Here is a 15503-nt window from a genome sequence, read left to right as displayed (position 1 = left end):
GTTTTAACCCAGCGTTATGACAATATATCCTTAAATGTCTATTACCGTTAACATATGCCTTTCACAATAAACAAGTTTGACTCATTTTGGTTATCATAAGTATGTATAATAACATCGCACCCATGCCATCTAAAATTTCCTCCAATAAACAAATCGGCTCTATGGCCTAATAATTAGCTTGGCCCCATAGTCAACTCAGGCCTATTGTATTGAACATCAGCTTTCCCACAAGCCTGCCTTCAGGCATACAGTCATAACATTGGAGCTATCCAACCCCAACGCCGGAAACAATGACATCACCCCGTCGCAAGAACTCTGCAACTCCCTCGCGTCCTACTTCCACAACAAGATCACGGACATACACAACAGCTTCAACAACCAACCAACGCCAGCCACAACCGCAACGACGCCACCCACCACCACCCTCCGCACCTGGACCCCGATCAGCACCGAAGACACCATCCGCACCATGAACTCCATCCATTCCGGATCTCCGACTGACCCCTGCCCTCACCACGTCTTCAACGAAGCCGACACTGTCCTCGCACCCCACCTGCGGGACATCATCAACACCTCCTTCGACTCCGCCACCTTCCCTGAGAGCTGGAAGCACGCCGAACTCAGCGCTCTCCTCAAGAAACCCACAGCAGACCCCACCGACCTCAAGAACTACCGTCCCATCTCGCTCCTCCCGTTCCCGGCCAAAGTCATCGAGAAGACCGTCAACAAACAGCTGGCAGCCTTCCTCGAGACGAATGGATCCCTCGACCCCTCACAGTCTGGCTTCCGAGCGAACCACAGCACCGAGACCGCCCTCATCGCCGCCACCGACGACCTTCGAACCCTGATGGACAACGGAGAAACAGCGGCCCTCATCCTCCTGGACCTCTCCGCGGCTTTCGACACTGTCTGCCACCGCACCCTAATACAGCGCCTCAGCAACATCGGAATCCGGGAGAAGGCACTGGAATGGATCACCTCCTTCCTCGACGGAAGAACACAAAGAGTCCGCCTACCACCGTACAAGTCAGAGGCCACCAAAGTCATCTGCGGCGTCCCTCAAGGATCCTCGTTGAGTCCCACCCTCTTCAACGTCTACATGAGCCCCCTCGCGGCCATCGCACGCCAACACAACCTCAACATAATCTCCTACGCTGACGACACCCAGCTGATCCTCTCCCTGACCAACGACCCCACCACCGCCAGAGCCAACCTGCACGAAGGGATGAGAGACGTAGCCGAATGGATGACGACCAGCCGCCTGAAACTGAACTCAGACAAGACGGAGGTCCTCATCCTGGGCTCCTCACCCTCCGCCTGGGACGACTCCTGGTGGCCTCCCGCCCTAGGCACCGCACCCAAACCAACGGACCACGCACGCAACCTGGGCTTCATCCTGGACTCCTCCCTCTCCATGACCAGGCAAGTCAACGCCGTCTCCTCATCATGCTTCAACATCCTGCGCATGCTACGTAAGATCTTCCGGTGGATCCCCACCGAGACGAGGAAGACGGTCACCCAAGCCCTCGTCACCAGCCGACTGGACTACGGCAACGCCCTCTACGCCGGAACCACTGCCAAACTCCAGAAGAGACTCCAGCGGATCCAGAACGCCTCGGCGAGACTCATCCTCGACATCCCCCGACGCAGCCACATCTCCGGACACCTGAGAGATCTGCACTGGCTCCCGGTCAACAAGAGAATCACCTTCCGCCTCCTCACCCACGCACACAAAGCCCTACACGACCAAGGCCCGAGCTACCTCAACAACCGGATCAACTTCTACACTCCCAAGCGCCTCCTCAGATCAACCAACCACGCCCTCGCCGCCGTCCCCCGCATCCGAAGAGCGACAACAGGAGGAAGATCCTTCTCCTACCTGGCCGCCAAGACCTGGAACTCACTTCCCACCAATCTGCGCCTGACCCAAGACCACCTCTCCTTCAGGAAGAAGCTCAAGACCTGGCTGTTCGAGCAGTAGCGGCACCCCCCCCCCCTCCCAGCGCCTTGAGACCCTACGGGTGAGTAGTGCGCTCTACAAATTACCTGATTGATTGATTGATTGAACATTATAAATATGTTCAACATCACATTTGGCAAAGCAATGTGCAACCCCTGCTTTTAAGGGACCAATAAGGATTCTGACAGAGAAAATCTTCCTACCCCCAGAGTTTATTAGGAAATAATCAACACTAAAACCCTTGCCTAATAAAGCAAACTGTCATCCCATTTAATGAAACCTAGCTACAGGCTTTTAAATGCAATGGTAGAAAACCTGCATTTCACAGGAAACCGGGTAATATCGGAAGTGTTCCATACCTTCCTGCGGAATGTAGGATTGCTCATCAGAATGATCGCTCCCAAACCAATGTGCAGAGTTTTAACCACTGTCAAGGCTATTAGAATTATATAACAAGTTGTATAAATTAGGCAGCCTAAATTTCATATTATATGGCAGTATTATTTTCATAATTTCCAGCTATGTTTTGAAAAATATGCCGTAGAGGCATATTTATGTGGTAAATTCTGCAGCCAGTGTATCACATAAATTCACTCGCCATCACTAGTGACCATTGTTTCATCAACAATTCATTCATGAATGCTAAACTAAAATTAAGTGGCCATTTCTAGCAACCCTTTCAAGAAAACACTTCTTTAAAGCTAAATCTCCTTAAACAAACATGTAATATGAAAAAATACATAATGGATAACTGGGTAATATGGTCCAATATGGCCATGTGGGGGTTCTGTTGACATTCACAAACCACTCAGCCTTTGTCCTTGTGCTTTATCAAGTCAACAGAACTCCTCGATGGCAAGTTTGTACAGTTGCCTATTTATTAAAAAAAGATATATATATTTATATGAGCACAAAATGAAAAAAGAACAGAGGTTCAAGATTAGTTATAATTAGGAAAACTTCATTTATTATTTATATATGAAACCAACTTATACTATTCAGACCTCAGAATTAAAAAGTTATAGTTAGAACTTTATGTTGTAATTTGCATCCCACCCAAAACTTACTATAAGTTCCGCAACCCCGTACACAGTGTTGTCAGCCCGCTATCCACAGTAAATGAACTATAACTTTCTCCTCTACCATGTATAATTGAAATAATTAGAGATGTCATGAGTCTTGTTATGAAAGCTATAATTTAACATGCTATAAGTGATGTAATATGAGAGGGTGTAAGCAGTGTATGGGGATGGCATGAGTTCTAGTTATTTTCTGTTGCTAGCGAGTTAACAAAACTGTGTACAGAGGAGCGGGCGGTCAAGCATGTTTTGGCTGGGGTGCGAATGATAGAGCCTTAAAAATGCTAACTCTGGGTGGAAACAGATTTTTGTTCACCTGCAGCGCTCTTGCAGGCAGGCAAACATGCATTGCTCCCATCCAGCGGGTGCTAGCAAAAACATCTGGTCCACCAGGTGGAGCAATGCTGGCACCCACAGCACCCCGGATAGCCCCCAACTTGCTGTTTGGTGAGTATCAGGGCTCCCACTCACAAAGAACACAGGCCCTGGGAGGGGATCCCTGGGGCCACTTTGGGTTTGGGGAGGCTGGCCGTGAATCTCCACCCCCCCTCCCATTTTGAAAGGAGTTTGGCCACTGGTGATGAGGTCCACAGGGACATATTAAAGGTCTTGGCTTGGGGCTGCAGGCCACCATCCCTTAGAATATAATGTTTTGGCCTGGGGATGGGGTCCCCAGGGCCATTATTGGCTGGGGGTGGGGGGGGGGGTTCTAGCCCCCTCCCTTTAAAAGCCCCATGGTGATGGGATGCCTGTGATCCCTTGTGGTTCGGAGAGGGAGGAGGGACCTCTTGCCCCCATTCCATTTGGGGGAAAAAATAGGCCCTGTGGGATGGTTTCTCTAGAGTCTAAGTGACTTGCAGTGGAAGCTACTCCAAAGGCCTGCATGGCATGGGCTTGGCTACCCGCGAGTGGCCAGTTACATACCACACATGGCGAAGGTAGAGTGAGGTTGGCTGTTTGCTTTACATATTGCCATACATAATTATTTTATGCTAAAGTCTAGAAATTAACTGAAAAGTAATATTAGGTGAACATTTCAGTGACAATGTTGCGTTTTAAGCTCTGAATTCACCAGTTATAGGTATCTATGAGGAAGTGTAACTCGCACCCTCAGCATGCCCTGATAATGACCCCACAACATAACTCAGGACTTATCTATGACCTAAGTGAAAATATCACTGAAGGGTTGGCAATGAAAGTATTAATGAGAAAACTGTGCAGGGCCGGGACACGAGTTGTAGTTATTTGAGATAACCATAACCAGGTAGTTTCCATGGTTTTTTTTGTTGTTAAAAACTTTGTCACTCAAATTTTACCTAACTAGGACGTTACTTCAACATTTTTTTTCCGAGAGAGAGAAAAAAAAATGAAAATACACACAGATCTACAGAGTATAATATGTTATTTGTTACCGTTCTTGAATGTGGGGAGAGGCCATGGCCACTGAGAGGAGAAGCCTTAAGTGAGACATGATGCTACTTCCTTCAACAATGATAATCCATAGATTATTATCTGTTTATATGATTTATGCCATATTTTTGTGTTTTTTTTTTTTACCACAAGGTATTCAACCAAAGCCAGGATGCAAGGGGGTAAGTTTGTGCAGTATGGTAATGTCACATTGAAGGGAATTTGTGACTGCTAGGAGATGTTTCCCTATTTAAAGGAACTATTACATGTAATTTGTGCGGCAGTAAATAGTGTTTTTATCTTATCCATTTTACTGCACTGCGGTAATAAACTCTAATTTGAACTTTGCACTGAGGTAATGTGTGAAGTTGTTCGTTAGTACAGTTGCTTTAAATAACGTACAACTGGGCCACAATTATTGTCACTGCTATGATATAAATATATATTTAGCACAAAGCTGGTTGTGAAGCAACAGAGCAATAGGTACGTTAACAAGTGTTCACGGCAGTTTCATCAATCTTACTTTTCAGTATTTGTGATATTCTTCACATATTTGTGTGCGACTCTGGGCAATAGCTCGCTTAATCTTCCCGAGGGTCCCCAGCGCCGGGACACCTCTCCAGAGGTAGCTGTGCGCTTTACAAATGCAGGTATTATTATTATTATTATTATTATTATTATTATTATTAATAAGGAGAAAACCAAAAGCTCTTGTTACTTGTAGATCAGCTGTTCCACAAATGGCTGTTTAGTTCCCCCCACAAATGGCGCAGGGATGGAAATTGTAAGATCTTTGACCGAATTGATGACCACATTCTCAGTGTGGATAAGAAGGCTTGTCTTCTATTTTGTTTTTCTTCTTCTTTTATTATTTTAGAGTGACCATTGTGCTGTAGAAATTCCATTACTGTGTCAAGTCTGGAAGTGTAATTTGGGAAGGGTCTGTCTCTGTGTGTGTGTGTGTTGACCATAGGGGTTCTTCATCTTGCCAGTCATGAAAGGGGATGGGTTGAGGCATACTGACTTGAAGGTAAATATGGCTGACCTAGAATATGATAACTTCTGACTAAGGGATCCATCAGTTTTCTAAACATGTAGCTGATTGTATTTCTTCAAGGGACTTTGGTCATGTGTCTACATGGAAGATACTTATGAGTCATGAACCTTAGTGTTTGATTTGGTGGTAAGGTGGGTATTGCCTCCTTGCGGGTGCATTGGCCATTTGAAAGTCTGGTTCAGGGATGAACTCAATGACTGCAGTGTAGGCAGAGTTGATGCAGTACTGTATTGGTGTTCTTGGCAGTTATGTTGAGCCTGTTGTCAACATGAAATCTAAGGGCACTTGTACATACAGTTGAGCTGTGAATTCTGTGTAGATCCCTACTGAGAGCTATTCTTGAACTTGTCCTTGTCGATCAACACAAACATTTTTCAGGTGAAAAGGGGATGAGTTTGGATAAATTAAGAGAAAATTCTTCAAGCTATTAATGTCGTTGCTGAATGACTGTTTTACTTTAATATGACTGATTAAAGATTCTTTTTGTCCCTCTCATAGATTATTTAGGGCAATTATTAGTCGTATTATAGGGCATTAATAGTTTAAACATTTCTTTTACCTTAAAAAATACCTTTCACCACATGCTTCATCAGCATTGAAATCCCTCATTTTCTAGAACATGGCCCTATTTTTTGCCTCAAAAGCATAAAGATGTGCGTTCCCAGCAGATGTTAATCTTTGTGCTTTGGTTTAGTGCGAAACAGATGTGGAAAATAAGTCTAGATGAAAGATGTGTGCATGGTTAGAGGAATATATCATTACGTACTGCACATTAGATAGATTTCTCATCTTTTTTTTATGTGGTTCAGTTGCACTGCTGTTTTGTAAGCATGTCATACATAATGTGTAAGCTGATATTATGGACTGATTACAATTAATCTGTTTCCTTCTTTGTTTTTCCACAGGGAAACGTTTACAAGAATGGATTTCCGTGATTTCATGCTTCTTTTTACTTTCATTCAACTTTTGCAATCTTCTACTGCATTCAAGTCTGGAGCATACGGCGATGATTATAGTTGGAATACGTAAGGCCATTTTAATGTACATTTTATGTAACAGCGAGTGCAATATACATATGTCTCTGTGGGGGTTTGCTCTCTCAACGCATCAATTTGATGTTGCTTGCATAGGAACATAAATGCATCTCAGTGAGCCATTTATTCATTAAGTATAATGCACAGTTTTGCAGAGCTTTCTGAGTGTCTGTTTCTGTGATGCCAACTCCATTTTAAAGGACTACTTGCAGAAAAAGGTAAATGGAATAAGAGACCCTTTTGAGGAGGCGGAAGTTAATGATTGATTTTTGTACAGTCGTGTATACACTGTATATTTATTTTTAATGGCAAGCTAATGGAGGCATGAAAAAATGGCACAGCACTACTTGTATGGAGTGTTTAATCGGGCTTGCCTTTTTCCAGCGAGGCATTTCCTCATAGTAATGAAGATCAGAAGTCCTTGGGAAGCATGATTGGCATTTGGAATAGATTTCTCGTTAGCAAATAAAGAATGAGTGGTTTATTGATTGCGGTTACAATAATGCACTTTATTCTGATTTCTGATACATAAAAGGCTTCTAAGACTGATTTCAGAATGTTAAGTTCCGAACCATGTAGAAATGTCTTGACCTTAATACACTGTATGGTGTATTCGTCTTGTACAGTTTGATGTTACTTAACACAATACAATACGAGTGTGTCATTAAAATGCAAGGTGTACAGATTCAGGCACAGTTGCACACAATATTTAGCTAATGCACAACGCTACTTTTTCTTTATTATGTATGAAAAAGTACAAACTGCTGGAAGTGGAACGAGAAATTCTATTCAGAAGCATAAATTGACATAAGACGCATAACATACAACAGTGGTCTGCTATACGATGCAAATCTGATGATGTAACTTAACTACCATACATGCCCTTTTAATAGAGATTGTGAGCGTCTTCCCACTGTTTACCAAAGAAACGAATGTCAAGACCAAACATTTTAGATTTCAAATGTCTTTTTTATCAGTTTATCCTCTGATAAATCATCTAATGCTTGCGCTGTGAAAATACCAGTGCATTACAATACGTTATAGTGTAAAACTACAAATGCGAACATAATTTTTCCTGGTACACAATGGATACTCTGTGTGTTTTAAAGTGTGTTATAAGTAACTCACTGAGATCAAATCTACAAATGCTGTTTCGACATTTGTGCTACAATGCTGTTTCGACATTTGTGCCACAGTGCTGTTTCGACATTTGTGCCACAGTGCTGTTTCGACATTTTTGCCACTTTACGTTCATCTGACAATATTGCAACAAGATGCTGACAACGTGAAAGTGTGTTTAGTTGCTAATTAATTATTTAGAGTGTTTTTTATCGGGTGCTGAACTTAGGGACGTAAGTCAATATTTGATCCAAGATCTTACTTCCACCCTGAACTTGATTTTACCTTGGTAGATGTACTTTTCTAATCCCTGTTTTTTTGGACTCGAACTAAGGGAGTCTGAAGGCAATGGTCCGGTCGAAATAATGGCAATTGAGCTGTGGCAGTCAAAGTAATGGGGTGTGCACCAAAAGGACCTTGAACTTCAGTTTGCGTAACAGATGCTGGTGGAGTGCACGTGGACCTTATTTAGTGTCAGTTCTTTGTAAAGCTTTTCTTCGAATACCCAGACATAGGGACCTTATCAGGCAAGTTAACAGCATCCTCCTTTGTGGTCACTATAAACAAACCAATGCATATGTTATTTAAGTATGCCATACCGATGAAAATAAATATGGCCTAATAACACGGTATTTTGGAGCGTGTTTACTAATAAACACATATTCAGTACCTACCACAGCACAAACGTAAAATGCTATGTTATTGGCGCAATACAGTGCAACACACATGAGAAAACACTTACTGTTTCACTGAATGCATGCATGCAATAGTGACGAGGGAAAAACTAATCAGTGTAATTTTTCTCTCGGTACATAGATTTAACCCGTTGTGGTTCTTAAATGTCTGTTTAACTCCTACCCGCATGGCATAAAACATATATACAGATGCACAGTGAGTAACGTACCATTAATTACAATTGCTGAAGGAGAAGAAAGGCATCATGGCCCTTTCAAGGCACCTCTTGTGAGTCACTCCCCCATATAATATCGGCGATACAGAGCATATTACACTGTGCTCTTCTCCATATGTTGTACGTGTATACACCATGGAGAACATTCCAGTTCCAGTGATTATTACTTTACTGAAAGGATTAATATAGAATTTTACAAATGTTTATGTAAATATCAGTATAAAGAGGAAGTTCATCTACAGATGGTGATAAATAATCACTCTTAGTAAGTTGGGCTGAGACGCACAGCCTTATGTTACAGAACATCCCACAGACCTTTAAAGAGTAGTATTTTTAAAGAATGGGATCTTGCATTATGAGGAAGCCTAAAGACAAATGAACGCAAAATTAGGCAAAGGACAAAATATGTCGTCCATTGGTTTCTCTCTGGCGTTCTCCCTCATGCTTTCTCTCGTATCCTCCCTGTCTCCCCATGCATTCTCTCATGCTTATCCTTTAGTGCACCCCTTCTTTGTTAGGTCTTGCCCACAGATACCTTTTGCTATATGTTGTCAAAATAAATATTATGGACAGTACCACTGCATGCAGTAGGCTTTGGTCCAGCCTATTGCTTATAATTGGTTGGTTTTCTTGGAAGTCGTATTTGCGTGCTTCAAATTTGGTGATTTACCTTCCTCTTTTTATTTGTCCCTGCTCTGGAGCATAGCTTCATTACCATCATTTTTTTATTGTATGACTTGGATCCTTCCACTGCTCTCATTCATGGAACAATTAGAACATGGTTTCTTGCACACCCTCATGTCCTGCTTTCCTCTTTACCTCCCTGCCCATATTCTCCATGTTGGCCCCCATTTCGTGCCCACCACCCTCCTAGAGCATTGTTGTTTTCCCTGCACGGCTTTAAAGAAAAAAGTAACATTGCATCTGGCTCCTTCCTTAATCCCTATTCCTCGTTCCTAATTTTTAGCCACTTGGTGGTGCTTACTTTATACTACACTGTTGCTCCTCCGCTCTCATTAATACTATTCAAGATCGATAGAAAAGTAGGCGTGGGGGAGTTTCGCAAAAACTCTGTTACGCGGAGTTCCGCAACCAGCGGAGTGCGTTGGGCTATGCTGATTTTTAGCGGCAAGCGCTTGTCCCGCGCTGGAATGTCAGTTCGAATGGCATCATGCGCAGCGCAAGAGGAGATGCTTATTTTTATCTACTCGAGTAGATTTTCTACTCGAGCGACCGCTTCCTCAATGGGAACAGATGGTTTCTCAATGCAAGCGGTCACGACCATCCACGAATGCCTGCATTTCGCTGGGAGGTGTTCTAGCATTGTATTTTCCACGGTCGCCAAAGTAAAGTTGGCAGACGAGGAAAAACTTTCACTCCACAGAGCAGAGTTTTTTGGAACCCCCCCCCGTAGAGTGTGGAAAACGTTACCACCGCCCGGGCCTTTAGAAAAGATGATTGGATGTGAAAGATGGAGACCTGTTGCTGTATAAATGTTGCGTCCCATTAAGTTGTCAAAAGTTGCTAACTGAATAAAATCCTGTCTACCACTTTATTAAATTGTGAGTGTCCCAGATGACCAGTCTGAAATTAAACTTGTTGATTTATGCATTCCAGAATACGAATAATCTGGTGTGTTGTTGATATATGCTACTTCTTAAGTAACCAGCCTCTGACCATTTTTCGAATAATTCAGTTGACAAGCTGAGTAGTGAGCTCTACGGTTTGCTTTCATGGTTGCTAGACACTAGTCCGCCAAGAAGCTCACGATTCATTTTATTTTGCTTGTTATCAACGAAAAGGGACTGTTTTCTCTGTAATTTGGCCCCCCGTTTAATGGAGCATCGGATATCAGTTTAGCTGTAGCTGCTTGATTGTTTCTACCAGGCTCTTAGCAACCTGAAACATTTGATAAAAGCTTGTTACCGAGTTACTGATTTACTAATCCTTTAACAAGCTGCGATGGTCTTGTTTACCTACCAGACTGCACACGCATAGGAAAGATTAACTGGCTGCTGTACTATGGGTATAGACGGTTAACACCCTCTAAATCCTTCTTAGATCCTCTTAGGAGAAGGTGTTTTGCTTTGCCAATCACAATTTTGTATGCTTTTGGTACTTTTATGACTTCTATGTCCGATGACGACCTTGTGGGAAAGCTTAAGCTCAATACAGGTGGCCTGAGTAGGTCATAGTGACAAGTCATTGGTCAGTGCTATGGACCTGATATGTTTAATATGAAAACGTTGAAACCAAGGTAGAAAGCCTGACTTTTTTTTAACATGTACATCATTTATGAAAGTCACATGGCCTTTAAGGATGTATTGTCACTACAGTGTTCAACTTGCATGCAGGTGTTTTGCTAGAGAATCTTACAGCTTACCATAGTAGCAAAGGGTTTTGTTGTTGGTTACCACTAGTGACAAACCTTAGAGGTAGAAGATTTGCATTGTGAGAATTCGTGTTATGCCGCTTTAGGAAGGGTTGTATATTTTGCCAACTTGCAATTTTGTACGTATCATTTTATGATTGATAAGGATAGTTGCCTCTTAGAAAAGGTTATGCAAAATACTGTTGACCTGAAGTGGTTATGGCGATAAACTAGTAACAATGGCTATGGGTATGATTGGTTCTTTGCCAAAAAAAAGTCATCTTACATAGATGCTTACAGATCACAGGCAATGTTTTCGGTATGGGTCCCACTTCTGGTTTTCCTCTCTGATAAACCTTGTGGGTAGTAGATTTGTAATTTGATAATCCTTGTTAATCCGCTGAAGGCGTTAAATTGCTGCTTGAATAATTAAGCACACAGAAACAGAATGAGCCCAGGCTGTCTTGTTCTTCTTTGATGTGAACAACGTTGATGATGTGAAGATTGTGGTGTATAGTTTAGGGGTTAGCCACCCCGCCGAGGGCTCACCGTCGGAAGAGGAAAAGAGAAACCGCTAAATCTGTGGCGGGGATATATATATACTGGTAGTAGAACCATGTTATAGTTGGAACCATGTTTCCATAGAAAATGTGTTTTTTGGCTTGCTTATATCTTTGGAACCTTTTGACAAATATTCACCAAACTTTCCAAAGAAAGTGCCCCACTGATTCTAGTTGTGCATGGAAAGTTTTAGGCCGATCCGTCAAGCAGGAGTCAAAAGAAGTGTTTTCCCATGGTAATTTCTATAGGGATTTTGAACACGACTACAACCTGAACCGCTGGACGAAATTTATACCAAATTTGGCAGAAAGCCAAGGCCTGGTCCAGAAAGAGTGCTTTTTGTTATTTGGTGTAAATTCGTTCAGTAGTTTTAGAATAATTGAAACATTTGTACATCTAGAAGCGCAGACCCTTCGAGACTCCTACTTGGGCCGACGTAACCTCACGCTCCAGGTGCAGTACTGTGTTTGGCTGGCCACAACCTGTGTAGAAAGTGCAACTACCAGTTTATGAAGCGGGACGCAATCCCATGGGATGGGAAAAAAAGGTTAAAAAGTACAGTAGGGGTCAAGCTAGGGGTACCCTGAACCCATGGGTGCCATGTAGGGGTCTCCGAGGAACCCCTTATGAGTTTTGAAAAGAGCAAAAAAAAATGTTTTAACACATGGTTGAAGTCGCAGACCTACCTTGACTCACAGCGCGGCTCCCGATGTAACATCGTGGCAGAATAAAACAAGAAAAAATACATTCACGCACTCTTGCACAGAACTGCATGCACTCACTGACTCGCACACCTAGTTACAGACCCACTTGAATGCTCACCCACTTAGACCCCCTGAGACTCGTGCACACTCGGACCCAGTCGATTGACGTACCCACCCACAGACCGACTAAAACTCACAAACCCAGTGAGAGACTTGTGCACCCACTCAGAGATTCACCCACTCAGACCCACCCGTGCACCCACTCACAGTCCCACTCAGACTGATGCAGCCACTCACAGTCCCACTCAGAGACTGATGCACCCACTCAGAGACTGATGCGCCCAGTCACAGCACCACTTAGACACCCATGTACTCGTAGACTCACACACCCACTCGTAGCCCACTCAGGTGCTCAAGCGCCCACTCACAGACCCACTTAGAGAGTTATACAACCAGTCACAGACCCATTCAGACACTTAATAGCCCAGTCATGGAGTGAGTCACACTCATGGACCCACTCACAGACCCACTCAGGTACTCGTGCGCCATGTCTCAGACCCAGTCAAACACTCATGCTCCCACTCACAGATCCACTTAGACTCATGCACCCACTCAGACACTCTTGCAGTCACTCACAGACCCATTCACACATGCATGCACCCACTTAGAGACGCACTAAGACACTCTCACAGACCCATTCAGACACTCCCTCACAGAACTACTCGAAGACTCATGTACCCACTGACAGACCCATTTAGACGTTCATGCCCCCACTCATATATCCTTTCAGAAACTCTCACACCCACTCACAAACCCACTCGGGCACTCATGCACCCTCTCCCAGAACCACTCATGCACCCAGTGAGATGCTCACTCACACACGCTCAAAGGTTACAGTTAAGAAATAAAATCTAAAAAAAAACCTTTCAAATTCACTGAAAAAAAACAAAAAGTTATTGGGACATTTTAGTTAGGCTCATATTTCATTCGTAGAAAACCACAGAAAATCATCAGTTATTGTTACCTGAGCTAACTATAAATTATGTCCTTGCAATGCGCTGCTTATGACCTCACATATTACATCACTCATGACATGGCCAGTGACATCACTGATAACCTCTCAAATGACATCATCCACAGAACCACTCTCACACCGAACTCACGTCCCTATACACCACTCCCACACAACCACTCACATACCCATACAAGTACTTACACACCCATGCACTGATTCATAGAGCCACTCGTACATCCACTCACTCATACTGCCAATTGTGCACACACTCACCAGTACAGCCACTTGCACATCCAGTCATACAGACACTAACACACCCAATCTGAAAGAAACACGTTAGTTATAGATTTCTTACCTTCGAATATCCCCAGGCGTCAGACTGTATCCAGAACGTTTTGCTTAGCAGTACCCCTGCGCATAAGTAGGTGGCGTCCTACGTCTCTGTCTCTTGCGTCATACGCGCCGCGATGATGTCACGGAGATTACTTTGGCGCCACCCATGCGCGCTGGCGTCAGTTCTTTCTTTTTCTGTGCCAGTAAGCGCAGATCTGGTTAGAGCACGTACCCTGGTCATTTTTTTACTATCTTTTTGAGACTTTTGTCTCGTGTTGGTCTCTCTGGTGCTAGTAAGGATGCCTGGTTTTAAGTCTTGCGTGACCTGCCATAGAAATATGTCGATGGCGAACCCTCATGATGTCTGTCTCTACTGCCTGGAGCGCAACCTTGACTCCTGGTCCTGTCTGAACTGTAGGGCTATGGCCCCAAAGGCCCTGAGGGAGCGGCGCCGGAAGTTGTTTGAAGTTTGGCACTCATCCCTGCGCCGTTCCAGATCCAGGGGTCGTTCCTGTGACCACTCGCGTCACCACCACTCCTCTTCCCCATGGGATTTGGGTAAGAAACATCACAAAAAGAAGTCGAAGAAGTGTTTTCGCTCTCCGAGGTCCCACCGTCGGTCCCCGGATGTAGATGAGGGGGACTGGGGCTCCGCCCCTGCGGATCCTTTGGAGCTGGGAGTCCCGCGGCCTACCCGCCTTACTCGGGTCTGTCGGCGACTCCCGCACAACTGCAAGAAGTCCTTGCTGCCAAGGACCGCCTGTTTAGGCCTCTGTCTCCCGCTGATGCGCTTTCGGGCCCCGCGGTCCCGTGTCCGGATCCTGCTGGTCCGTCAACTCCTTTGGCAGATCCAGCTCAGGCGCTGACACTGGCTCTAGCCCCGGTGACGCAGGATCCTGCCCCCCTGGCTCCGGCCTCGGCGCCAAGAGCTCCGCCCTCTGCTCCGCGAGGTCCCATGCTGCCGGCCCCGGCGCAGACCTCTGCTACGCCGGCGGCGCCGCAGTGGTTCCTGCTGGTTCCGCCTCTGCCCCGGTTCCCGGAGGGTTTTGTCCCTGCAAGGGATCTGAATTGGGAACCCTTGCCGTTTATTCCTTCACCGGTCCCTGCCCCGCCGCTGAGGCCTGTGACTTCGGGGCTGGCGGAGGAGGATGACTGGGAAGGGTTTGAGGACCCGCTTGCTCGTCGGTGTGATTCCGAGCAGGACTGGGTGGGTGACTTGGTGGCCTCGACGTCTCTTCTGATCCGGGGCTTGCCTCTCCCTTGCCCACTATGGAGGACACGCTTGGTCGTCAGTGTGATTCCGAGCAGGACTGGGTGGATGACTTTGTGGCCTCCATGTCTCTTCTGATCCGGGGCTTGCCTCTCCCTTGCCCACTATGGAGGACCCGCTTGGTCGTCAGTGTGATTCCGAGCAGGACTGGGTGGATGACTTGGTGGCCTCCACGTCTCTTCTGATCTGGGGCTTGCCTCTCCCCGCCCACTATGGAGGAAGGCGCCTCGTATACGGTGGTGCTCCGTCTGGCTCCTGTGGTCCTTAACTTCAAAACCCCCACGGTGACCCTGAAGACAAATCTCCTCACTGAGGTGCTCCAGCCGGCGTCCGCTTCTTCGGAGCCGCTGCTGCCCTCTAATGATGCCCTCTCCAAAGTCTTGTTGGGCACTTGGTCACGGCCCACCACTGGGTCCCCTGTGGATAAGCATGTCTCCAGGCGTCATCGCCCGGCGCCGGGTGACCCTGCCTTTCTGACCACTCATCCTACACCCGAAAGTCTGGTCATTCAAGCTTCTACGTCGCAGAGTGCCTTTCCCACGGCTCCGCCGGATAAAGACTCTAAGAGATTGGAGCACTTTGGCAAGCGGTTGTTCTCTTCGGCCAGCTTAGGACTGCGGTCCGTGAACACCGCATGCCTTCTGGGCAGCTATTTCCACGCGGTGTGGGATTCCATGGCT

General features: G+C 45.3%; 1 protein-coding gene across 1 annotated transcript in view; it reads left to right on the top strand.

Annotated features, from left to right (window-relative positions):
• PEDS1 (plasmanylethanolamine desaturase 1) overlaps positions 1–15503 on the top strand; it is a 215378-nt gene that overhangs the window by 48920 nt on the left and 150955 nt on the right. Inside the window, exon 2 of the mRNA XM_078652029.1 lies at positions 6412–6531. Coding sequence (XP_078508155.1) covers positions 6412–6531 — 120 coding nt within the window. The remainder of the gene's footprint in view (positions 1–6411; positions 6532–15503) is intronic.

Source organism: Lissotriton helveticus, chromosome 7 (assembly GCF_964261635.1).
Source record: "Lissotriton helveticus chromosome 7, aLisHel1.1, whole genome shotgun sequence".
NCBI lineage: Eukaryota > Metazoa > Chordata > Amphibia > Caudata > Salamandridae > Lissotriton > Lissotriton helveticus.
Note: the sequence above shows the minus strand (reverse complement) of the source record. Positions and strands in the feature narration are given on the sequence as shown.